The 26,373-nt window shown below is 51.9% G+C and overlaps 1 protein-coding gene across 3 annotated transcripts in view; it reads left to right on the forward strand.

Moving 5' to 3' along the window:
- Positions 1 to 26,373, forward strand: part of SCMH1 (Scm polycomb group protein homolog 1) — a 70,160-nt gene that overhangs the window by 30,396 nt on the left and 13,391 nt on the right. For all 3 annotated transcript variants that reach the window (XM_027717937.2, XM_027717938.2, XM_039388215.1), the window contains exons 7-12: positions 841 to 929; positions 1,905 to 2,148; positions 20,334 to 20,566; positions 21,123 to 21,249; positions 22,272 to 22,472; positions 23,139 to 23,324. In XM_027717937.2, coding sequence (XP_027573738.1) covers positions 841 to 929; positions 1,905 to 2,148; positions 20,334 to 20,566; positions 21,123 to 21,249; positions 22,272 to 22,472; positions 23,139 to 23,324 — 1,080 coding nt within the window. The remainder of the gene's footprint in view (positions 1 to 840; positions 930 to 1,904; positions 2,149 to 20,333; positions 20,567 to 21,122; positions 21,250 to 22,271; positions 22,473 to 23,138; positions 23,325 to 26,373) is intronic.

The raw sequence follows: 26,373 nt of genomic DNA on the forward strand, positions 1-26,373 counted from the left end.
TAGTGTCCAAGCTGATGAGACTGTTGAGGGCTGCAGAGGGGCTGTGCTGAGCCTTGCAACCCTGGCAAAGCTTTGCCATGTTGCTCGTCATGGGCTGTTCTCAGTCCAGGTCCAGTCCCAGGGTTACCCTCAAAACCCCACAAACACAGACCAAACACAGGTGAGCAGCAGAAACTGCCTGTGCAGGAAGATGCACAGTTAGCAAAGAAGATGCTTTGTGATATCCAGGGCCTCCTGTCAGTTGTGGAGTTGTACTCAGTGCTGTAGACTCAGAGCTTGTGAAATTGTGGGTTTTTTTCTTCCCATAAGCCCCTTCTTGTTATTTCTCTACTTTTTTAACAGAAGGTGTTAAGGCAAAACCTGCCATCCTTCCCTGTAGGGGTTAAATCTGTTTCCCAGCCAAGTCACAGCCTCTATTTCTTCAGGTTAGCTTGCCTGCAGCTCACAGTAAAGGTAGAGGAGGCCACCCAGAAGGTGTGATTCCCTATTGAAGAAGAAATTCCATAGGCTGAGTGTACACTTGCTGATTCATGTCTCCCTGTAGCAGGATCCCTGGAGCTGCCAGCACTGGCACAAAGTGCTCTGCCTGGATGTTCCATGGGCAGGCTTTTGTTATGATAAGTGAATGTTGCAGTCAGACAGCTGTTTCCAGATGTTTCTTTTCAACAACACAGTACTTTGCATTCAGAGTATTTGGAAAAGGTCAAACCTGACTGCAGCATGAGGAGGAAGGTGGTGTGGAATCACAGTTGTGTGAGTTCCCATCAGAGCAGGCATGTGCTGCCAGAGCCAGTGGCCCCCACAGCCTAAAAGTCTCCCTCTCTGCTTCCTTCTCCTCAGGCTTCCGGCTGAATGCCTCCTCCTGGCCCATGTTCCTTCTGAAGACTCTGAATGGAGCAGAGATGGCTCCTGTCCGGATTTTTCACAAGGTATTTTACTGTTTTGTGCAGATCCTTCTGGCATGGCCCCCTTGCTGCAGAGCACCCAACTTAGAGCTGCTGATCCCAGGGGAGGTGACATTGCTCAGCTCTGCCTTGGTGCTGCTGCTCTAGGACAGACCTGTGCCCTCTCCTGCTGTGCCCCAGCAGTGTCAGGATGCAGCCAGAGCTGTGCTAAACAAGTGGCCTGGGCTTCAGTGTTCAGGCTTGAGACATGAGTCTGCTTTTCACCAGGGCTGCAGATGCTGCTCAAAGTGAGGAATGCAAGGTGGAGAAGTCAGCACCTCTCTGAAACTTTTTAATGTGCCAGAGCTTGCAGGTAGAGCAGATACTGCTGTGAGGCAACAGTATGAGTTCATGGGTTGTGTTCTCACACCCTTAGTGCAGTCAGAGAGAGAAGCTGGCTAGAGACGTGTGGGATGGGATGGGATGGGATGGGATGGGATGGGATGGGATGGGATGGGATGGGATGGGATGGGATGGGATGGGATGGTTGGAGAGGCTTTAGTGGATCTCAAGAGCAAGCCCCAGATAAGGGTGGATGGTGGATCTCTCACATGTCTTGCAAAGCTGAAGGTGGGGGAAGAATGATGGAGAGACACTGTCATATCTCAGGGTTTCCAGCTCTGAGATAATAAGGTGAGGGTATCCTCTGGAGGCTCTTTCTTTGGAGCTCTGTTTTCTGCCTGTGGTGCATGACAGAGCTATTGTAGGGCACAGTGTTCACGTGGCACATCCTGGGTCTGGTCCAGCTGAGGGCAGAGCAAGCCATAGTGGACTTTGTTTCCTCTTGGTTAAGGGCATGGGGCTGTGTAGCTCAGCCAGTGTGTTGTGGAGTGAACCCCACACCTGCTGGGGTTCAAATCCAGCCCACTAACTCCCTTCAGTGAAGGTTAGTTTGCTGATGAGGGCACAGCCCTGGTCTGGCATGTCCCCTTTGAGCACATATTTTACTTCTTCTTGTAGGAACCACCATCTCCATCCCAAAACTTCTTCAAGACAGGTATGAAGCTGGAGGCAGTGGACAGGAAGAACCCTCACTTCATCTGCCCGGCCACCATTGGGGAGGTGAGAGGTTCTGAGGTCCTCATAACATTTGATGGCTGGAGAGGTGCCTTCGATTACTGGTGCCGATATGATTCCCGGGACATCTTTCCCGTAGGCTGGTGCTCGCTGACTGGAGATAATCTGCAGCCCCCTGGTACAAAAGGTAAGGCCCACGTTGTTGCTTTGCTGTCTTTCTCCTCCACTCAGCTCTCTAAATGCAGCGCAACAGGCAGAGACTGGCAGCAAGGACACCCGGGTGCCCGGTCTGGCTTTCTTGTGCTGCTTCATGCATGGGAAAGGTACATGTGATCACACCCACAGCACTGGAGCAGCCTGGCTCGAGGTGCCGAGGAGCAGCCATCCATAAAGATGGGCAGGATGATGGCTCTGGGGAGGGACTGTGCTGTACAACACTGCTGAGGTCTGCTCTGCTCCAGGGATTTCCTTGGAGTCCTTCTTGCGTCTTTGAATCACATATTTCCGTGGAGTTTTTCTCAGGGGGATTGGGATAATGAGAACTGTGGAGTTGCAGGAATGTGCCTGTTTGTACCTGGGACAGTTTCCCTGCTCTGCCTTGTGCTGTGAACGTGGGGAGAGCAGGTATGGAGCAGATGTACCTGCCTTGCTCACAGGACCGTGACTGTGGGATAGGAGCAGGACTGGGGGCCTTGCTGCCTTGCCAAGGCCTGAGCAGTGACTTTTTGGACTCTGGGACGTGTCTCTGGCTTGCTCACATTGCAGTTGTGTTTAGGCCCAGGGGAGCTGTCACTGTGCCCGAGCACATCCCTCTGGTGTTTGCTGGCTGGCAAGCCCTGCATGTGCCTGTCACTGAAATGAGGGGCAGGAGAGCTGAAGGATTGCTTAGGAAAGGCATTTCTCTGACGAGACTGTTCCTCTGGAAAACCCAGGGTCAGCTGGTGCTGCCCTGTCAGGCTGGTGGTGTTCTGTGTCCCATGCTGTGTCCCAGGGCTGTGTTCTGTGCTGCCAGGCCGGTGGCAGAGGATGGCCCAGGGTCATCTCCCATGGCCTGTGTGCAGGCCAAGCCGGGGCTCCCCTTGGGTGGGATGATTCCTGTTTATCTTGTATTTCTGCGTTTTGATGTTTCCAGCCTCTCCCTCTCTTCCTGCTGGTTGTCTGTGTCCTGCCTGCTGGCTGCCCTGAGGGCTCTGCAGAGCGCTGGGGCCCTCCCAGCCGGTGCCTCACCCCTCCGGCAGCGCCCTGGGGTCAGGAGCCCTCACCTAATTTCTCCAGGGTGCTTCTCAGGTACTGCTCGAGTGGCTGAAGACATTTGTGCTGGCGGGAGCTTTCCTGGCAGCAGACTGGGGGTGGAAGGTTTCAGGAGCACACCTTCCCAGGAGAGTGGGAATGTCCGTCTGTCCTGTGGCCACTGGCATGGGGAGCTCTGTTCCTGCCCAGCCTCCCCTTGCCAGAGGCTGAAGCTGTGAGTGAGCAGAGCCCAGTTAATCATCCAGAACCAGCATCCCATGGTGGGGCAACATGGAGCCATCCTGGGAAACATGTGCTTCCCCCTTGGCAGGTGGCAGGGACAGGTTCTCCCTTTCACATCAGCTCCATCAGCAGCGACTCTGCACGTACGTGTACAGTGGCCCCCGAAGTCACGGCTCCCCACTCTCAGGAAGAGGCAGCCCTCACTCTCAGGCAGATTTCTGCTCTCTTTCCCATTTTTTTGAACTCCTGAGACAAGAGCAGGCGTTGGCAGGGGTTGCATAGCCATGCAAAAATGCTATGGAGCTGAGATCAGCCTTGTCTGTGTGGTATTTTACTTCCCCCTCTGTGGCTGTCGCCTCCCTTTCCTGCCCAAGACTTTCTGACTTCCACTTTGTGGGATTAAACCACAAGAAAGGAGTACTGGGAACCTTCTTTTCTTTATGAAATTCCTCCCTTGTTTCCTCACTCCTCAGCCCTGCTTTGGAGGAGGGTTGAGCATGATCCTCCCAGGCCTGAGAGTGCTGCTCCAATAAACTTTCTTCCTGTGCCAGCCTGGAGCCTGGAGGACCATGCAGTGGAGTCAGGCAGTTTCTCTTTCCTGGTGGGAATTCCTCTGAAATGAGGGAGACCTGGAGAGACATGCAGGGGGTCAGTCATGGTTATACCAGTCTCTGCTCACATACTGAACTGACTGTGTGAGGTCTTGTGGAAGTTGAGGAATCCTGTGAGGAGTTAACTCCATGGAGACTGATGGCTTCCTGGGGCCGAGCAAAAAGAGGCCTCCTGGAATGAGCTCATGTTCAAGGGAAGCAGAACTTCAAAGAGGGCAGGCTTGTTTACTTACTGCTGGTAACTTCATTCAGCTCTGATCTGTCTCTGCTGCTGGTCGCCAGTGGAGGTGGAGGAGTGCAGGGCTTCTCCCAGGCACAGCTTCTCTCAGGCTCCAGGGCTTCCCACTCCCACCAGTGTTTGCTTGGCTGGGCAGGGTGGGCAGGGTGCTAGTAGAGCTGGGGCTGGCCAGCCATGCCCAGGGGAGCTTTCCTGGGGGCACTCGAGTGTGTGTGAGGGGAGGAAAGGGAGGTCAGGTGGCGAGGAGGAGCAGCCTGGATGCCAGGTTGGTAATTCCACTGCTGCCTGCTGGCTGTGCAGCAGCCTGCTGGGAGAGCCTCTCCTGTCTGGATGCAGCACACCTTGGAGCTGGGGGTCCAACCCAGCACATGACCCAGGGGAAATGCAGCTCTGGGAGTGCCTCCTCACACGGTGGGTCCCGGTCATGTCTCCGCGTCAGCCTCGGGCCAGGGTTGGAGGTCAGCTCTGCTGGGCTGCAGAGCCAGGTGGAATGTGGAAGAGCTCATCCTGTGCATCCTCAGCTTCTCCACACCAGCCAAGCAACCACTGGGGGGAGGCAGGTCTCAAAAGGAGGGGCAGTTCTGTAGGTGTGCAGCAGACTTCCTCTGGCATCCCACTCACACCAGCAGGGCGTCCTGGGGTTGTCCACTGGCCAGGAATCCCCACTCCATTCCTCACATGTGGTGTACAGCATCTTACATGGCTTTTCATGCCTCTTACGCACGTGCTTTTTACCCTTAAACACATATCTGGGCTTTCAGGAATACGAGGTGAGGTGGACTCTCTGTTAAGCTGCAGCTGGAGGCTGGAGCTCTGCTCAGAGGGCAGGCTGGGCAGTCACAGCGACAGTGACAGCTGCTGCTCTTGCCTTGCTCTGGAGCTGCTCAGCACCTGGGAGGTCACCTTCAGAAATTACTTTTTTTTTACTGTTTCTGAAGAGCTGTTTGCGTGGTCATTCTTGCTGAGTCAGACACTCATCCTAGAGAAATACTGGCTGAGAAATATTTATCACAGCACAAAGACATAAAGCAGCTGAATTAAGGTTCATGGGGCATTGAAACCCTTCAAACTTCCTGCAGAGAGTTTGGGTTTTCTGTTGCAGAGTTTTAGAATTAGGGCAAAGCAGAGAATGATGTTTCCCCATCTTTAGATATTGCACCACACAAAAGCAAGGCCAGAATACACGGTGTGCACATTACTAACAACGTGGCTTTTTGTCAACAGAAGGCCCTGAAGGTGTGTTGGGTGGGGAAGGAGTTACCCACCCCTGCCATGTCTGTGTGCTTTCACACTGTGACCCAGCTGCCATCACAGCAGGTACATGCAGGAGGTGGCTGATGCTCCTCAAGCTCAGAGCTTCAAGGTTTAAATGTTGTGATGCACATAAAGAGTGCACAGGTGTGTGCACTGCAGCAGCGTGTGGTAGAACAGTGATCTGGGAGGAAAGCAGAGACTGAAGGAGTGTATGTCAGGCGTGGTGGGTTGTCCCGGGGGGCAGCTGAGCCCCCTCAGGGGGATGGGGGAGAGAATCAGAAGGGTAAAGGGGTGAGAACTGATGGGCCTGAGGTACAGACAGTTTACCAGGGGAAACAAAAGCTGTAGGTGCAGGGCCAAACAGGCTCTCAGTCACTGCTCCCCACTGCAGGCAGGGGCTCAGCACCCCCAGGACAGGCACTGGGGACAACAAACCCCACCACTCCATCCCCCTTCCTCCTCCTTCCCCCAGCTTCACATGCTGAGCGTGGGGCCCTGTGCTCTGGGATATCCCTTGGGCAGTGGGGTCCCAGCTGTGCCACCTCCCAGCTCCCTGTGCCCCCCCAGCCTGGCACTGCCCGTGAGGCCAGAGCAGAGCTTGGTTCTGTGCAGGGCTGGCCCAGCAGAGCTGAGCCGTGGTGAGTTGTGAGCCCTGACACAGCAGTCCCCGAGCTGTTAGTGCAGAGAATTAACTCAGCCCAGCCAGACCCAGTGCTTTTGGAAAACTTTTGCATGCATTTTATTTTTTCTAACCTTCGTGGTCCTTGAGGAGCCTGTGGACTCTTAAACGGGACAGAAACTATCCTGTTCTCAGGTCACTGCCGTAAGTGGAGCATGGACTGGGGAAGCTGCTTTGGAAAGTCCCTCTCCATTATGAGCACTACAGAAAATCAATATTTAGGATCGACCTAAAGAATAAGGATTATTGTTTAGTTACTTTAAATCATGGCTGGGGAGAAAGAGAGAGAGAGAGAGAGAGACTCACACAGAAATGGAGGTGCTGCTGCTGAGCTTCAGGGAAACAACTGTGAAGGAAATAACTGTGATAAAAATCAGTGAGAAGAAAGAAGAAAGAGATAAGAGGCTGGTTAATGATTGTAGTTTCTGGGGCCACCTGCCCTCAGCTGGGAGGTGGGATGATGAAAATCCCCCTCAGCCAAGGCATGGCTTATAGAGAAATGTGTCTGCCTCTGTAATTCATGGGAAATGGGGGGTTCACAACCCATCACAGGGTAGAGGAAAGTTCAGTTCTTTGTAGTCAGGGAAGCACACTTTGGAAGAGGATCCATGAGAAGTTTTTTTCCTTTCTGAAGTGGTTTGTGGGATGGAGAGTTGTGAGCACCTGGGGGAAGAGAAGGCAAAGCAAGGTCTTCTCAGGTACCTCTGTGAGGCAGCTTCCAGCTCTGAGCTCTTCACCTGAGGAGATGGGGCACTGGAGGGTCTGTCTCTGCCAGGTAAAGGCACAGGGCTGGGAAAAGGGCCTGGGCAGGCGGGATGGGGGCTTTCTGTGACCTGTGATTGTGGGCACAGGCAGCTGAGAATTTCTGCAAGATCTGGGTCTTTGCACAAGAAAGCAGATAGGGCTCTTATTTAAACACCAGCTTTAAATTTTGAAGAAACACATGCATTTTTCTGGGGTTTCTGCCACAGTATCAGGAACTTTAGATGGTATTTGTTTCAAAAAGTGAGACCTTTGCAGGACACTCTTACAGCCAAGTACCAGTGGCTGTGTGCACGATCCCAGCAGTGCTGCTGCTGGGAGATGCTGTGGCAAGGACAGTCTTCCCTGGGCTCTTGAGAAGCAGCTCATTTTCTAGGTCCTGCGAAATCCAGATTCAGTCCATACCTATGAAAGGACCTTCCCCACACACACACCCCTCTTCCACTGTAACAATGTCCCTTATGTCTGCTCCCGTGTTTCCTGTGTTACTGTTGGAGGGCAGGGAAATACTGTCACTGGGAACACAAGGATGCAGGGACACCCCTGTCCTCAGTGTTTGTCACTCAGAAGGTGCCATTCCTCCTTGGGCTGTGCCCCCAACTGATGCCGAGTTCCTCTGAGTTCCCCAGTGGGTTTGCTACTCCCTATTCCACCCCTGTGGATGCTCTGTGACAGAGAGAGGGGTGACTCCGTGCTGGCTGTGGGAGAGGGGCAGCAGTGAAAGCGTTAAGGCTGAGAGGGCAGAGCTGGAAGCAGCTCCAGCACTGGAATTTGGAGGAGTGGAGTTGCTGCCTTGGCACCAGCCCAGCTGGCAGAGATGCCCCGAGCCCAGCAGGGCAGAGCAGAGCTAATACAGAGCAGGTCCTCTGCTGCTGTGCCAGGGCTGGTGGCAGCTGTGGCGAGGGCATTGGGGACACTGGTTAGCAGCAGGCACTGCCTGCATGGGTCTGCTGCGGGCTGTCAGCACCCTGCTCCCTGGCCCTGGGCTGGCTGCTCCAGAGCCTTCCCTCTGCCTGCAGAGCCAGCAAAAGTTAATGGGTTTAGATAGTTACCATGGGGATAGGCTGAAGTGGAGCTCCCATTCTCCCTGGACTCACCAGCTGTGCATTACTCAGCCGTGCTGCCGAGGGGCTGGAGCGTGCCAGGAGCAGGGACTCCGGGGGTTATGAGATGCTGACCCTGCATAGGAGACACGTGAAGTTCTTCATCTCTCACTGGGTGATTTGTTGGTTGACTGCTTGGTGTCCTCAAAGGAAGATGATGATCGGTTGCTAGATTTCCTGCCCAGGGGTGAAGGTAATGTGTATTTTATGACTTTATTTTGGATGTTGCTTGGTTTCTCTTCCTTCTTCAGGGTGAGAACATAGTGGTGGGTGGAGGAGCCTTGTCAGGGGTAGCTGGCAGGGCAGCACTCAGGTGAGCTCATGTGCTTTCCTGCTTGGAGGAGATGCGAAAATAGTCATTACTGTCACTTCAGGACTGAGCTGGGGTTTGGAGCTCACACATCAAGCGGGGTGATGTTCTTTGCATTGGGTGGCTGGTTTTGGGACCACACAGGTAGAGCTGCTGCACTGATGGGGGGAGGAGGGTACACACAGGAGTTCGTGGTGTTACCTTTGAGTCTGAGGCACGAGCAGCCGTGGTACCTGGGTGGAGCTGCCTGTGAGAGGCTGTGGGAAGAAACGAGCTGTTTGGAGCACAGAGAAGAGGCTCTTAGCAGTGATCCTGGCTTGGTTAGGATGTGTGCCCTGGAATATGCATTGGGTTGGAGGTCTGCGGGCTTGGATAAGAGAGCCCAGCACTGCAGGAGGATGTGTTGTTCCTGCCACCCTCTTGAGATGTTGACAGTGCCTGTGGCTCAGCAAACAGCAAATCTGTGGCTCAGTGGGAACCATGAATGTGGTGTGTCAGATACCTGAGGTTGCTGTGGGATGTCTTGGGGCTGGCAAGAGCCTCCTGAGAAGAGGAACTGACCTAGGAAGGGCAGAGTTTCCTCATTCTCTCTGCCTGTCCTTAGTAGCAGTGTCTAGGCTTCCCTCCTAGCTTGACTTTTCCTCATGTTTTTTATTCTAAAGTATTTTGTATCCCAAAGAGGCTGGGTTGTGTTCAGGATGTTTCCTTCCCTTTTCCACCCTGCTTCCTGGTCCAAAACAAAGTTTCAGCATCTCAACTGAGCCTTACTGAGGCTTGGCAGGAGATTTAGCAGGACCCTGCTGTTGGAACCTCTCTCTCTTTGGGTGAATAGCACTGGGGTCACCACTCCATTTCTGCAGGATCTCTGACCAGAAACAACACTCCTACTGGGACATGGTGCAGAGCTGTGCCTGTGCAGGTCGAAGTCTGAGTGCTTTCAGGATGGAATTGCACAACCTCAAGGAAGAGCAGCATTCCAGGGCTTTTATTTCTGGGGGTCTAAGATTGTCAGACTCAGGATGTCCTAAGCTGCAGGTTACAGGCAGGGCTGGTGTCTCTGCACAACCATCCTCTGCTGCCAGGGTTGGAAGCAGAGTTCAATAAGCTTGAAGTGTGTCCAGGATGACAGTTTGTATATCTTTAGGGGAGCAATAGGGACAGCAGTTTCCCATCAAAATGAAGGGGTTTAAACACTCAGTATTACGAAGCGTCACTTCAAGGATTTAGAGCTCCACACCACGTCTCTGCCTGTCACCAGCACACATGGCCAGCCCTGGGGGACAGGAGCTTGGCCCCTTGTAGGGATGCTGATTCTGATGTGGGCAAGTGCTTGAGGAGCCAGAATGACTCTTCTCACACAGGCCTGTAAAGGCTGCACACGGTGACTCCCAGACTGGTTTGGGTTAGAAGGGACCTTAAAGGCCATCCCATTCCAACCCCCTGCCATGGGCAGGGACACCTTCCACTAGCCCAGGTTGCTCCAACCCCTGTCCAGCCTGGCCTTGAACACTTCCAGGGCTGGAGCATCCACAGTGGGATGGTTGTGATTGGTTAGTGGGACAGGATTTGATCATGTGTATATAGGATAAACAGCCCCATTGTGGTGGGACTTTTGACAGTGACTCTGTGGGAGCAAGAACATTATCAACATCTTTTCTTGACCTACTGGGGGGGTTCTTCATTTTTTTGTTTTTTCCTTGTTTTTTGGAGAGGGGAAGTAAATGCTGGTGAGCCCAGCTCCGACCCTGGCTTTGGTGAATGGTCTGTGTTGCCACAGTGTGTGTTTTTATGGAATCTGGGAACTTCATCCTGAACACACAGCCCCACTTGTTACAAATATCAGACCTTTTGCTGCTTGTCATGCTCTTCTCTTGATCTTTGGTATTTTTATAACTTCTGAACAGCTTTAAAAAGAACAGAAGGTGAACAAACTGCACCCACCTGGCAGTCTCCTCATTCTTTGTGCACTGATAAGGTGAAGGTGTTCTGCTAATATTTAACCCAGAAGCCAAAGCTAAAAAAAGAGCTTCAGAGAAGACCAGAACAAGCAGAAACCCCAGGAACAGCCCTGAATAGCCTGAATATGGGGGGAGTACAGAACCATTCCCAGCAGGGGGTTTTGGAAATCCACTGGCAGTTCCCTCCCGGGGGCAGAGGACGTGTCAGTCGGTGTGGCCGTGGTGGTTTCATGGCACATCTGTCACTGATGTGTGTCCTTGAGCTGACTGGATACAAACAGCACTAAAACCATGCAAACTTCCACAGGTGTAAATGTGTGAGGAAAGCAGTTTCTCTGTGCTGCTGCAGGAGTGGCTCGGGTGGGTTGGATGTGCTGCCCAGGCTGAGGGCTCACCCAGCCTGGGGCTTGGGTGCTCGACAAGAGTTGACTCTGGGATTTCCTTGAGGACCAGACGTGTCAGTCGTCCCTGGTGCTTTTGGAGCCCTCTGTGGGGACGGGCTCTGTGGCCTCTTGAAGCACCAAGCCTGGCAGAGCTGCAGTGATGGTTTTCCTAAGGTGTGGAAGTGAATTGATTTGTGTTGTCTGTGTCGGGACCAAACGTGCCAGTTCTGCTCATGGTCCATCTGCTGAACAGCTCCAGGGGTCACAGGTGGGCTCTTGGCATTGCTGCTGGGTACTCACCATGTGCCCACAGGCACTGCCATGGAGATGGTCTCAGCCTGGTTTTGGGGTAATCAAATTAAGCTTGGGTACTGAGCTTAGCTTCAGATTTTTAATTGGTTCTGCTCTGACTTTGCCAGTAAATATCGGCATTGTCATTTTTCTTGGAGCTCCCTGATTTTGTCCCTCTATCTCTTCTTTCACCCAGTGGTGCATCCCCTCCATCAGGAGCTTGAGTTTCAACTCTGCTGATGGATTTCTCAGGCTGGAGCTGCCCAGCTCAGTTCTCATCTGCTTTCTGTAGTTCAGAATTTCTGTTTTAATTCCAAAGCTACTTTCACAGCTACTTAAAACAACACACTGTTGTAATAGCTTTATTTTTGCAGTGGAGAAGATGACACTGATAGAGGGAGATCACAGCAAGCAGGAACCCAGGTTGTGTTGCAGCCAGTTTATTTGAAATAAGAGGTGATGGGGTGGGGACAGGAGGAAATCTGCTGATTTTTGAAGTGAAGAGGGTGACTGTAGACAAATCTGGCATTTCCCTCCCTCTGCCCTTGAACCATGTGCTGCAGTAGGGTCTCTGCAGCTCCTTGTTGTCCAACCTGGGAGCTGGGCTGGCAGGAGGAGCTGTGCTCAGGCATGCTGGGGGAACTGGTGCCCCCTGTGCTCTTGGCTGCACCTGAACAGGAACATCTGACAGGCCTTGGAGAACTGGACCTAGACTTCAATAGTCTGAGTGCTGGAGAAATAAAAAATGATGCTGGCACAGAGTGTGAGCCAAAGCCACCAGCTTGGGGCTGCACAGGTTGCTGGACACTGGCTCACAGAGGTGAGTATTTCTCTGTGGCTGATGAGCACACACAGAATAAATAACAGCCCTGCTGTAGTCTGGGCTGTAATTCTGCTGAGGGCTTTGTGCAGTCCAGGTGTGCACACTGAGTCCCTCGAGCCAGCCCTGCTGTCCAGAACTGCAGTTCTTCTCCTGTGCTGGGTTCATTCCCAGGATGACCTTTCTGCTCCTTTGCCTTCTGGGAGCTGACAGAGGGGATGGCAAGGAAAAGAGGGGCTGAAGGAGCAGGAATGTGCTGCTCCTCCAAGCTCCAGAGGTGTAATTGGCAGCGAGACGTTTGTGGCTGGTTGTGCAGGTGTTCCACAGGAAATGCGCTGAGAGATGAGGGGCTTTGAGCTGCTGTTGGGGGAGAATGTGCTTGTCTGCTCCAGTGGCAGGGCATGGGACAGTTTTCCCTGTCCAAGCACCAGCCTTTGCAGGGTTTTACAGAAAAGGTGTGTGACTCAGTCTCCCCATTCATTTCCTAATGCTGCCCAGCAGGTACAGAGCAGTTCCTTTCTTTCCGGTATGGGGAGAAGTGAAGACCTGGGTTTGGGACTGGGGAAATCTGTGTGCTCAGCACAAAACTGAAAATGGCTTTTCCTTAGGACAACAGTTTGGGCACCTTTCCTCTTCCCAGGCTGTCCCTGTGTGTCTCTGGTCAGGAGCCAGTCCCTTCTCTCTGTTTTGCCTTCAGCAGAACAGGGACGGTGCTGACCCTGGGGCATTTTGGGGGATACTCTATTGTGTGGCACATCCTGCCACACTTCTTGTGCCAAGTTTCAAAGCACTTTTCCCCTCCCTGAGGAGTATCTGCACACGGATGTTTGTACTCTAAAAAGCATCAATTACTGCTAAGTAACAATAAGAGTAACTGCCTCTGAAATGATGCTGGAAACTGGTTAAAACCATTAAAAGATGTTGCATGTTGTGTGCTAAGCAGAAGAGCCAAAGCAGTGTGAAGGAACTCTCAAAAATGCTTAATGTGATCAAAGAGTTTTAACAGGACCAGTGAAGGGCAGACTGGGGGAGTCTCAGCAAGGCAGAGCTGAGCCCTGGCTGAAATGTCCCCAGAAAGGCTGCAATTTTGTAGAAACAAGACTCCAGGAATCAGCTGCAGGTCTGGGGCTTTTTGTTTGATTTGTAACCAGTAAAATGAGGATTTCTATTGAGTTGGTTTCTACTGGTGACATCCAATGTCGTGATCTCTCATTTTTCCAAAGGGGACTCTTTGTCCCTGGCTCTCTCTGGCCACTGCTGTGCTTGGAGCTGATGTTCTTGTGCAGTGAACGTTGCAGCCCAAGTTCTCTGTCCTGAAGGGGCACGAGGCAGCTCCGAGCCCGGTGTTGTGCAGCTGGAGGGAGCAGTGGGTTTCTCCACACTCACTGCTTTCCATTTATCAGTGTCATGGTCACCTGCTGTGTTCTTACCCTGAAACTCAGTCTCTGCTCACAGGCTGCCATAGTCCTATCTGCCCTTGGAATCATTAGAAGGCTTCCTCACTTCTCTCATCCCCTCTCCAGGTCACTCATGGATGAACAGATCCTGGTGTGCATCCCTGTGTTCCCCACATAGATCTCTCTCCTCTGCAAGAATGGTTCTTTACCCCTACCTCTTCTAATCCTTGATTTGTCCCTGTAGAAACCTTTCCTCTTATCCCATGGCTCTGGAGGTTTTTATAAAAGCTTTTGGTGAGGATCTTGGAGACTTTGTGGAAAGGCAGGTGGGCTGTGTCACATCCATCCACATGGGCACTGTCCAGTCCAGCCCCTTCCAGGTTTCTGTTACAGCAGCTGGATTGAACTGCCCAAGTAGGTCAGATTCCTCTTGGGGGCCATGATATTGGATAAAGCCTCTGTTTTGTTTTGGAAAATGTTTTAGCCAGAAGCACCTTGTGCTTGGGTGGAATCAGCTCCTTGGGTTCAGCAAGTGTCTGGGTAAATGGGGGTTGGTGAGGCACCAAGGGCAGACTTGGGGGTGGAGAGGTCTGAGCTCTGGTGTTTATTGGTGTAAGCAGACCCAGCAGGTCCAGAATAGGGGGTTTGTGGTCTTCAACTCCAGTAGCACCGACTGCAGTCTCCAGTTGTTCTTTTCCACATATCCATGGGTGGTTGTAACCAGAGGTAGGACACTTGGGCTGTTTTGCAGTGCTGTTATTGGTCTGGCACTTGAGGCAAGTCCCCAAGGCTGGGGATGCAGCCCAGCACCACTAGGACATGGGACAAGGTGCAGCAACACCTGACAAGGCTTTCAAGATCCCTCTGTGCTGCTTCAGAGAGAGCTGGGGGTAATTGCCAGGGTGGTTTGGAGCACATGGGAATGCTGCTGTGAGAGCTGAAAATGTAAGACTTGTGCAAATAGCAAACGGCAGTTGATGGTATCACTGTGACTCCTGAGACTTCTTTTTTTTCCCCAATTGTTTTATTTTTATAAATTTTTATAAATACAGCAACTGGAAAAACAAAACAACCATAAAAATGCCAGAGTTGGTGCCAGTGGGTGTACAGTGGCATCTGCAGTGACAGAGCTCATCTGAGCACATGCCAGCAATTAAGATGAGAAAACTGCTGCTCTGGACCGTGCAGATCTCTAAGCCTTTAAGAAGTGGGACACTCATGATGAATGTTCAGAGCCTGTCTCAGGTTCAGTAAATGTGTAAGGCATTGCTTTAGTTTGAAGCAACAACTCTTCATGTGCCTGTGAATGTGCTGCCCAAAAAAAGACATTAAAATGCAGCCTGATGGTCAAGATGAGCAGGATGGAGACTGTTTTGGGGACTATGGATTTGGGTTTCTTTGTGTGCTGCCATGTAACCACTGGCCAGTGAGGTCTGGCAGAGGATCGGTGGATAAAGAACGTCAGTTCAGGAGTGGAAAGCTGAAACTAGACAAATCTTGTGTAAAAAGAGACTATCTTTGGGAGTTCAGACTGCTGATGGTGAGAACAGGTAGAATCCAGCAGTTCTTGGATCCTCTTGCTGTGTTGCTGTGTTGGATATCTCCTCTGACCTCAGCCTTAGCTCCAGCAGGTGTTCCAGGCTGGAGAGCAGGAATCCCTGCAGGAATGACTCAATTACCACAATAGTTGCCTTCTGACTTTTAAATTCCAGGATTTGGAGTCCTGTTCTGAATCCCTGTCCTTGCAAGGAGCCCATGTCTCCCACCCATGCTCTGACCCTTTCTCCTGTGTTGTGTCTGCCATGCCTGCTGAGAGCTCAGGACTGTCCCAGTCTGGAGCCTTCCCAGAGCCTGTATTTCTGTCCCAGTTGTGCTCATGGTGGCCATTGATGATGGTCTCTGCTTGGGGAAGAATCACAGGGGTTTGAAGCTTTCACAAGTTATTCTGGACAGACACTGAGCTCTGGTTCCTGTCCAGCTCCAGCCTTCAGGATGTCTAGGATTGAAATGCCTCATCCAGGGAAGGATTCAGCCAGATCTCACGATTTCTGCTCTCTGGCAAATTTGCTTTTCTTAAAAGTGTCTCTCTAACCCACCTCTGATTCCTGTACAGTGCTGAGGATGGGACAAGGGGCAGCTGAGCACCAAAGAACCCCTGGAGGGGTGGCCTGCAGGACAGCCTTCAGAGGGGCTTTGGGATGGGCACGAGTGCTGTGCTCAGGCTGCTCAGAAACCACCCCCTACCCCTCCAGACACTGCAGTGATCACTACTGAGATCTCCAGGGAGAAGTGTGGGAGCTCCAACTGCACCTGAGAGTACAGAGCTCTTGGCACAGAAAATGGAGATGGGGAGTTTGGGCTGGTAAATAGTAGAGAAAGGCAGGAAACCTTCTGCAACTTCAGTATTTCTGTTCCATATTTTCCTATATGGTTTGGCTTTGTAATTCTTGTCCCAAGGACTTAATTTTGTCTTCTTCAAGCTGTGCCAAGCCTGAGATAAGCTTAGGTGACAAATGCTGCTTTCTCTGACTACCCTCAGAGTGTGGATGGCAACTGTGAGAGCCTGCTGTAGGTGACAGTTTGAGTCACAGTGTGGTGGGCAGCTGCAGGTGCTGCTGTGCCATGTGTCAGTTGGCAGGGAGCTCAGAATTCTTGTGTAAACTAATCCTTCAGTGATCAATAACACCATGAGTGGTGTCTGACTTCGGCTCTAAGTTCAGCTGGTTTTGGTCCTGGATGTTTAGGGGAATGTTTCTCACTGTGCCAAATGGATCCGATGCCAGCCAGCCCAGCGAGGAGCCAGCTCACTGCTCCGTGTCTGCCCTGGTGCTGGATGCCTGTATGACCCAAAACAAGGCAGTTCAGCCAGCAGAAAACTTCTGTTGAGTAGTTTTCTGTTCCCATAATGAGCTGAAATGGTTAACCATGAGTTCAGATCACTGAATAATTCAGGTCAGAAGGGATCTCTGGAGGCTGCTGGCTCAGCTCCTCACCTAAAGCAAGGCCAGCTTTGGAGTTGGTTAAGTTTGCTCAGAGCTCAGGTGAGCACCAAAGCTGTGGGGCAGAGAGATGCTGCTTTTCTCAGCAACAGCAAACTGTGGATTTTTTAAGTAAGAGGGGCCCTGCTTGATTTTCTGAAAACGTGGCTCCTCTCAGTGGCTTCTACAAGGAAGAAGGAAGTGGGGATGTCTCTGGCAGCTGCTCACTGTTGGGCTGGCACTGTCTCCAGCTGAATCACAAAATCACAGAAGATCCTGACCTGGAAGGGATCCACAAAGATCATTGAGTCCAACCCCTGGCCCTGCACAGACACCCCAACAATCCCACCCTGGCCCTCAGAGCATTGTCCAAATCCTCCTGGAGCTCTGGCAGCCTTGGGGCTGTGCCCACTGCCCTGGGGAGCCTGGGCAGTGCCCAACCAGCCTCTGGGGGAAGAACCTTTGCCTGAGATCCAACCTGGCCCTGCCCTGACACAGCTCCAGCCGTTCCCTGGGGGCTGTCCCTGCTCCCCCAGAGCAGAGCTCGGAGCTGCCCCTGGGGAGGAGCTGCAGCCCCCGCTGAGCTCTGCCCTCAGCCTGCTCTGCTCCAGCTGCACACACCAAGTGCCCTCAGCTGCTCCTTGTGTGGCCCCTCCAGACTCTTCAGCATCTTCGTGGCCCTTCTTTGGACACTCTTTAATAGCTTTAGTTTCTTAATAATTAAGAAGCAGTAATAATATGAATAAGTTGCAGTAAATGGAAACTTTTGGCAGTTAAAGGAGATGTGAGCAGTGGTTGGAGCTGTGAGATAATCCTGCTTGCTGGGCACAGTTGTTCCCACCTCTGGAGCTCTGTGGATGCCAGGTTGGGTGCAGACAGGGCTGAGTGCTCAGCACTGCTCCTTCCACAGCAATCCTGTGCTTCTAGACCAGGTCCATGTGACAGCAGGGCTTGAAATCCTGCAGGAAAATAACAGGCCACTGAAGGGAAACTTCAGACTTCTTTAGGAAGCATCCAGTCACCCCAGTGCCTGGGGGATGAGACAGAGCATGGGCAGCAGTATCCCTGTGTTTTGGGGGCTGCACTGTGGCTGTGTGGGTGCAGCTGGTGGGATGACTCTGCTCTGGAGCTCTTGGTGTCTCCTCAGGATGAGTGCAGCTCTGCATCGGGCAGGGCAAGAGAAAGGAATTAGCACCGGCTGTTGTTTTCTCACATTCTGGTTAAAATCCAACAAAAGTCCAGGCAATCTGCTGAGTGGTGTTGGATTGTGGAAATAGAAGACCTCATTTCATTAAAGCACTCTGGGTCAGAAAAATGTGCATTGCATCAGTGTGGTGGCAGCAGCCCCAGGGAGAAGAGCAGTGCCTGTTCTGCAGTGTGCTCAGGGCTGTGCTCAGGGCTGTGCTCAGCACCACTGCTGGGCACACAGCACCAGTGGAGCTCACAGGCTGTGCTCAGGGCTGTGCTCAGCACCACTGCTGGGCACACAGCACCAGTGGAGCTCACAGGCTGTGCTCAGGGCTGTGCTCAGGGCTGTGCTCAGCACCACTGCTGGGCACACAGCACCAATGGAGCTGGGTGTCTCTGTCCTGAGCTGGCTGCACATTTACACATCATTTCCCTGTTCTGTTGAACAACCTCCTGAGCTGTGGCAGCTCCTGCATCCCTGCAGGAGCTGTGGCTGAGGCAGGGACCAGAATGTGCTGCCAGGGGCACATGAATGACATGAGGTGTTCCATTGTGGGATCTGCCTGCACCCACTTACAGGCTTTTATTGCCCAAAACCCAAAACCAATTCTCTAAACCTGGCAAATTACCATTGTTGTCTTTACAGCTGAAGTGGGCACCAGATGTTTCTTGCATTTATTTCACCAAAAGATAAAGTCAGTTTTTACTATAAAATTATATAGTGAGATCTTGCACCCCAGGAGTTCACCTGGCAGCAGTTTCTTTTTCCCTGGCACTGGGTTCCCAGCAATGTGGTCCCAGCCTGGGAGCCAAGGGTGCAGTCCAGCTGCTCTGCCTACTGCATCCCAACTTCCCAAATGCACCATTTCTATGGGTTTGTCACGGGAAAAACTGAGATCACTGTGATTTTGCTTGTCTGTAGAATCCTCAATTTCTCCTCCAGGTTAGAGAAAGCTCGTTGTGGCACTTGGTTTAGACACTGAGCATTGTGCATTTCATCTCAAATGAAATGCCCCTCACCTTTGCTTCCACATCACTTTTTGATGTTTGACATTTTCTTTCAAGTATGGAATGTTTTAGAATCATGCAGTCACAGACTGGTTTGGGTTGGAAGGGACCTCAAAGCTCATCCAGTCCCACCCCTGCCATGGGCAGGGACACCTTCCACTGGCCCAGGTTGCTCCAAGCCCCGTCCAACCTGGCCTTGGACACTTCCAGGGATGGGCCAGCCACAGCTTCTCTGGGCAACCTGTTCCATTTTACTTGGGTTTATCCTTGTTCTGTCAACTTGGGGGATTCTGATAAATCCTGTAATGCAAACATTTCAGCCGTGCACACGAGGCCAGAGCCCCCACAATTCCCACCTGTGCCATTCCTTCCTGCTCAGTGCCAGATGTCACCTGTAGCAGGTGACACTGATTCTCCTGGAAAACTATCAGCTGCAAGAAGCACTTGAGCTATCATATTCATTTTCTTACCAGCAAAGTCTTGCTGTTAATATTAACATTTCAGACAAGGAGTAGTAAAACCCTGTTTCTCCCACAATTCCTTGTATCAGCCTGACACAAAAAAGTCATTACTTGGGAAGTCAGACAGATTCTGAGTGACTGTGTGCTTCTTCCCAGCTTTTGATACAGAATGCTAATGCACAAAAGCAAGGAAATAAAATTCAAACTAAATCTTACCCTGCCCACATGACAAGCAGAGTGGGGCTGGATCCTGCATGCACCATGTTATTTGGAAGGGACCTTAAAGCTCATCTCCTTCCTGCTGTGGGCAGGAACACCTTCCACTAGCCCAGATTGCTCCAAGCCCTGTCCAACCTGGCCTTGGACACTTCCAGGATAGGGCAGCCACAGCTTCATTGTGCCAAGGGAATGACTCCTTGCTCACAGTAACTGCTCATAAAATCCTCATTAAAGAAACCCTAAAAATCTCTGTATGTGCCCACAGTTGTGCCATCCTGGTATCAATCTTTTATTGCACTCTGTTTCCTTGGCCAAGAGTTTTTTCCTTAACTACAAAGCCCCTCACTTCTCAAAAGTATTTGTGTCTTTCTAACTCCTTGCCCCTATGTTGAATACACATTGAGATTTCCAGGTGTGAGAAACAAGACATCCTAAAGGTCACTCTGCATTTTTCAGAATACAGGAGGATGTTTGTTTGTTTCTTTTTAGCAGAATTTTAAAACTGAAGGAAATATCGGTCTGCTGAGCTGGGCCAGCTAATCTCTAGCCTTTAGCAGGACTTGGGAAAGATGAATGACCAAATTTAGAGGATCTGTGGGCAAATTTACCAGAAACCCGGTTTTGTCGTGGAAAGTGTGAGAAGATAAGAAGGCACAGACTTGCCTCTGGCAGTACCTGAAGGAGAGGAGAGGAGAGGAGAGGAGAGGAGAGGACAGCTGGTCCAGCTGAGATGAGCTATTACAGGAGCAGTGATCCTTGCAGGCATCAAGGATGGAGCTGGTCCCTTCCACTGCAGTTCAGTGGATATTTAGGGACAGAGCAAATTTGACTTCAGCCTTGAGGGAGGGGATTTCCAGCACAGTCCTGACTATCAGGCAGGTCTTGGCTGATCCTTCCCTAGGAATGCTCTCAGAGCCTTTTACGTGGTCGCTGGCAGGTCACCACTCGCAGAAGGAAGAACTGTAGGTGCCAGTTATTTTCAGGAAGGAAGGTATGGCTGAAAACGTGATCCTTCTGGAGTTCAGCCCATCCAGGCCAAGCCCCAGTGTCCCACAGCTCGAGTGCTAAGCCAGGGATCTGTGTGTTTGGTTCTTGTTCTGGCATGGAGGGCAGTGCCCCCGCTCAGGGGGCTGTGAGTACTCCAGGTTTTTCCGTGTGACTCTGTATAAAGATGGAGGCTGCTCTTGTTTTGATTCTCGCCTGATTTAATTATATTTGCTTTTTCTCTTTTTATTTCAGTTGTGATTCCAAAGAGCCCTTTACCTGCCTCCGAAGTAAACTCGGAGAAACCTAGCATGCACAGTAGCACAAAGACTGTTTTGGGGCATCAACAAGGGCAAAGGCGTCGCAAAACAGGGAAGAAGCGTGGTCGAACGACCAAAGCGCTAATCCACCACCCCATGCCTACACCCTCCAAGTCAGTGGAGCCTTTGAAATTCCCCAGAAAGAGAGGCCCCAAGCCTGGCAGTAAGGTAAAAGCTGATGCTGATGCAGGCGGGTGAACAGCAGGTGCTGCAGGTCCTGCCATGGGATGGTGCATGCGTGTGTTTGTGCACGTTTGTCTCAGCCTCTGGCTGTGTGACTGCAGCAAGTAGGAGACCCAAGGGGTATGTGGGCTGGGAGCATCCTCAGAGTCCAACCCCAGAGCTGTAGAGAATGTCTGTGTCCTAAAGATCATTTCCATCAAGAAACCGTGTCTTTGGAAGTGCACTGGCTGTGGAGTAGCATGGCAGATGCTGGGAGCACGACAGGGTGGCCAAATGGTAGAATAAGTTCTCCCGTCCTCGTATGTGGCTGGTCTGAGTCAAACTGAGGTGGCAGATCTCAGGCTTGTTATTTTTCAGGATTGTGGTTTATAAAATACACACCTATTGATTACTACGTTCTTAGGACACCCCGTCATCACCATCAGAAATGTGTCATGTTCCACAGTGCCTTGTCTGTTGGATGCAGAGGAGAGAGTGTAGTGATCACGGGTGATAAAGGAGAGCAGGGATAAAAGGAGAAATATCTCCTCTTTTTCTGCAGAGGAAACCTAGGACATTGCTGAACCCAGCACCCACCTCTCCAACAACCAGTACCCCAGAGCCAGACACAAGCACTGTGCCCCAGGACGCTGCTACAATCCCCAGCTCTGCCATGCAGGCTCCCACAGGTAAGGAAGGGTCTCAGACCACATTCTTGACAGGATTGCACAGTTAGGAACTGCAGCAGGCAGACAGTGACACCCCAGGAGAGTCCCATTTCTTCCTAGCCTGTAAACCAGCAATCCTTACAGCTCCAGGAGGGCTGGCCTGAGAGAGGCACTGAGTCCAGATCAGCCGTTCATTTATCTCTCTGTCCATTTGGAAATAATGGAGTCGTAGGAAAATTGCAAGGCCCCCTGTTGAGTGCAGAGACCCCTTTCCCTGAGTTCCCACGTGCATGTTGGTGACTCCACAGCTCTCCAGGGACACTGCTCATGGCCCTTCATGCCTGGGGGCACTCAAGTGTGCAGCGACCCTTGTGAGCTCCTGAGCTCTCCCACACCGTGCCAGGCACAGCTGCTGGAGCTGCACAAGGGGCAGAGCAGTTACCAAAGGGCTGTGGTCTGTCCAGGTCCAGCCAGGATACCAAGGCACTCAGGGAGAGGAGGGAGTAGGGGAGGAGGAGGAGTGGCAGTGAAGAGTATGTGCACTGCTGCAGATGTGAGTGCAGCTGAGGATGAATCTGGCCAGGAAAGTCTTAATGCAAAGCTGCTTTTGACATGTTGAGTCAAGCTTTGGATATGGGCTGAGCCCTCTGTTCCCCCAGAATGTAATTCGCCAGTTTTCAGAGGAACCTAAAGAACCAAGTTTCCCTAAAAAGAAAACACTGTAGGAACCCCTAAAAAGTGGGAGTTGCATTCCTTCATCTCCTCTGAACATGACCTGGCTGGTGTGGAAACCACTTTACAGCCTGACTGCAGGGAGAAACAGCAGCAGCTTGGAAAGTGAGCATGAGGCAGGAAGGTTTTGGAGGCGATTCCCCTCTAGAAGCAGCTCTGCTGTGAGGATGCAGACAGGCAGTCGTGGTGGATTACCCCTTGTGAGCCATTGGATAATCTTAAAATCTCAGCATCTCTCAAGTTGGATTTTAGGCATCTGTTTCTTGCTTTCTTGAGTGGGTTAATGGCAAACACATTTCTCACCTTGGCAGTTTGCATTTACTTGAACAAGAACGGCAGCACTGGGCCCCACCTAGACAAGAAGAAAGTTCAGCAGCTGCCAGACCATTTTGGACCAGCTCGAGCTTCTGTTGTCCTGCAGCAAGCAGTACAGGCCTGCATTGATTGTGCTTATCATCAGAAAACAGTCTTCTCCTTCTTAAAACAAGGCCACGGGGGAGAGGTCATCTCAGGTGAGAATGGGCCCACAGCACTTTGCCTTCAGAGAGGTCGTTGCAAGAGTTCTCTCCTTGGAAGAAGTCTGTCCTGGAGCCTGGTGCAGCCACAGGCCAGGGGCAGACAGAAGAGTTCTGTCTTCTCTTTCTTGCCACACATCTGTGTCAGTGAAGCAGCAGCTGGTGGCTGACTCAGAGCAGGGCAGTTCCCATGGCCTGCGGGCACAGCTGTGGGAGCAGGCAGTGAGCAGGCAGTGAGCAGCCCTGGCATCAGCCTGGGCACCATCCTGCCCCACCGACCATCCCCTGCGCTGCCCCGGCCCCGGGAGGAGGCACAACGGGGGGGATTCTCACAGCTCCTCATGGAAAGAAAAGAACTACCCCAGTTTTTGGGTTTTTAATGGTCCTTTTAAGCCCGTGTGTAGCCGGGTCTGGGAGTGCAGGCCCCTCCTGGAGTCCTTTCGGTTCCCTGGACCGTGGCTCCCCCGCGCTGCCGCCCGCCCGGTGCTGGGAGCAGCAGGCTGGTCCCGGCCTGTCCCGGCGCTGTGCCAGCCCCAGGCAGTGGCTGTTGTTGGCTCCAGACTAGCCCAGCGATGCCGAGATCCAGGAGCTGTGCGGCCCTGGGCGTAGCCTCTGCCTCGGCGGGGGGTTCACGTGTTGGGCTCTGTTTGTTTCTGTCTCCAGCTGTGTTTGATCGGGAACAGCACACTCTGAACCTGCCAGCAGTAAACAGTATCACCTACGTCCTCCGCTTCCTGGAGAAGCTGTGCCACAATCTGCGCAGTGACAACCTCTTTGGGAACCAGCCTTTCTCTCAGAACAGCCACATGCAGCGCTCACACGAGTACGACCACGACAGGTATCTACCAGGTAGGAGCTGGGGCGGGGGCGGCGCTGTAGGGACCCCCAGTGCTCCATGTCTTAACCCAGATTTTATCTCTATCTCTGGAGGCAGGGCTGTGTTCCAGAGCCCTCTCACAGGGTTCATTACATCACACCCAGTGTCGTGCACATGCCCGCAGGGCTCTTGCAGGAATCCAGCTGCATTTTCTGCCTGTCAGTTTGATTTCCATCTCCGCTCTAGGTTTCCGCTCATCCGTGCTGTCTCCTTGTCTTCCCTCCTCTCCTCATCCCCCAGTTCTCCCTGCTCCCTGTAATCTGATTATGGTGACTTCTTCGTACAGTGAGGAATAAGGTGAGCGAGTGCATGAGAGTGATAACGTGCAGCAGGTGAACTGGAATCAGGAATGAATTAGAGCCACTGGCCGTGGACCCGCTGCCAGCACGTCCAGCCCTCGGTGACAGCGTGGCCCTTCACGGTGATGCTCGTGCAGCAATCCGAGGCAGAGGTGGTTTTGTTGTCCTTGCCATGGCTGATGCTCTGCTGCACTGACTGGCACGCCCCAGCTAGACAGTTTATGCCACAGTGCAGGTCATCAGGCTGCAAAACTGCTCTTAAGCCAAAACAAGCCCAATAGCTCCCCCCACAGTGCTGGGTAGTGGCAGCAGTCCTGGGGCTTGGCTGCCCCTCCAGGCTTTCTGGGGGAGCTCCTGCTCTAGGAATGCCGGTTGTGGAGAGGATCAAAGCTGTCTGCACCCTCTTAGGTGGCTGACAAGTGGTCATCTCCTCTCCTGTCTTGCTTTCTGCCTCCCCAGTCAGCAAATAGCTATTGTGTTCTTTGAGGTCTTTCCAAAGTTAATCCTTTGAATAATTATGGCTCTGACAAGAAAAGCAAGAGTTTGGAATGTAAAAGGATGAGCACTTAGGAAGAAGTTGCTAAACATGAGGTGTAGGGGCAACAGCCAAATGCCACAGTGCTTTGTTCATTGCACCTCACAAAGCAGCCTCGGGGAGGGGAGGAGCAAGAGGATCTTTAGAGAGAGTCTAGAGAGCGAGGATGATCCTCTGCTTCCTCCATGGCTGAGTAGAGCCGTGCTGGAGCCAGCAGTGCCAGGAGCAGGGAGCTGTGCTGTGCTATGCTGTGAGGAGCTGTAGGAAATGCAAGGACAGGAGCAGCATGATCAGTTACTGGGAGTGGAGGTTGCCCCTTGGGGAACCCTCAAATAGGAGAAATCTCCATGTTTCAGTGTGGAGATACCCTGTTGTTGAGAGATAGAGCAAAACCAGAGTGGGAGGGAGAGGACTCAGGTGTGGGCATGGATGAGAGTGTCCTGTAGCTCACACACAGGCTTTCCAGCCTCCCAGAGAGGTCAGTGGTGGCTCTGCCAAGAGCTGGGCTGCCGGGCAGGGTGGAGAAGTGTAAGTCAGAATTCAGGGAAGCTCAGGCAGAGCAACAGTTCTGACACAATGCTGAGACCTGCCCATCCTGAACTCTTGAATGGTTGCAGGGGTTAAAGAAAAATTAACCACAGTCTAGAGAAGTGACAGCACCTAGTCCTGTCCAGTATGAACAGCAGTTCATACTGACGTCTCAGAGCTCCTTGGTCATCTGGTCATCTAACACCTTTCTCAGGCACCTGAAAGAAGATGATAAACATAACTATCTACACGTTACAGTGGCTTCTGGTGAGGGCAGAGGAACAGTACCGGCGATTTTGGGAGGTTTGGGCTGGTCATGGAGGAATGAGAGTGCAGTTGTACATCCTGAAATCATGCCAAGTGTCAAGGTGCCATGGTCTCATCTTCAGCTCTGCATGTCCTGCCTTGCTTCCTCTGCAGGATGGGAATGTATTGGATGGGGCTGGTTCTTCCAGTAAACAGCCACTGGGTAGGGCTGGGAGCTGCTTTCAGTTCCCAGAACAAACTGGCTTTCCAGGAGCACCCCTGGGGCTGCTGTGGAGAATTGGTGTGTGTGCTTGGGGCAGAAGGAAGGTCTGCAGCAGCCCTTGGGTCAGCTGTGTCCTGCCATTCTGTCTTACCAAGTGAGGCATGATCATGGAAACAAGGGGAAAACAGGTCAAGTTGTACATCAGGAGCAGTAGTTTGCAAGGATTCGGTTGCTGTGCCTGGGCTGGGAAATGTTCTGAATGGGTAGATCTGGCCTGGAGCCATCTGAAAACACAGGACTGGAGGGACCTTCTGGCCCCCTGAGCCCTGGGTCCTGCTGTTACAGGCACCACAGCACATGGGGTTGCTTTGACTAACTCTGGAGTTACAGATTTTGCTCTTCCACTAGAAGCTGCTCCAAGGTTTTTTGCTGAGTATTTAGAAACTATATTGTAGTTTCCAGCCAAAATTTATTCTTGGGCAACTTGGTATTTGTGTCTCCTGGTCTTAACATTGTCTTTTAGCTCAACTTGGATCTCTTTCTTCTGGAAGTAGTTGGAAAGCAGTTGTATCCCTCTGGGGAACTCACCTTTTGGCTGCTCTCTGCTCTCCTCAGCCAGTGTTGGTTTGACTTCATGGGGTGATCAGAGTACCACCCAGCCCTCTGGGGAGGAGCTCGTGGGGACTTGGTGCCACAGCACTGGCACCACCATGGTCACAAGAAATCTCTCTACAGCCACTTTCAGTCAGTGCGTCCTTGTAACAGATGATGACCAGCCTGTCCTGGTCACATACCTTGTTCTTCTCATCCACTGTTGTCACCTGCTGGTTCCCAGCTCATGGGACAGTGTTTCAAGTGCACATCTTCATTTGGCTGCTGGATTTACCTCTTGACTGGTTCTTCATTCTGCCTAATTTCAAATGCTATGTTGTCTGGCCTGACATGGGAAGACATCAGCAGATTTCATCAGTAAATCTCTAAAATTTCCACCAAAGGTTTAAATAAAAATACTAAATGACGCTGGGTTCAAGAATGATCTTCAAGCAGATTCATTGGCAGTTGCTCCCCAGCCTCATGTGTCACTGAGTGCTGCCAACTGCCTTTCCTCTCAAAATCAGATTTCTGTGCATAGAACAAGGCTTCTGGTAATTCATGTTCTCAGTCTCAGCCAGTGGCTTTCTGTATCTGAC

The sequence above is a fragment of the Pipra filicauda genome, unplaced genomic scaffold (assembly GCF_003945595.2).
Source record: "Pipra filicauda isolate LSUMZ 115617 unplaced genomic scaffold, ASM394559v2 scaffold624_size210082_pilon, whole genome shotgun sequence".
Taxonomy (NCBI): Eukaryota; Metazoa; Chordata; class Aves; order Passeriformes; family Pipridae; genus Pipra; species Pipra filicauda.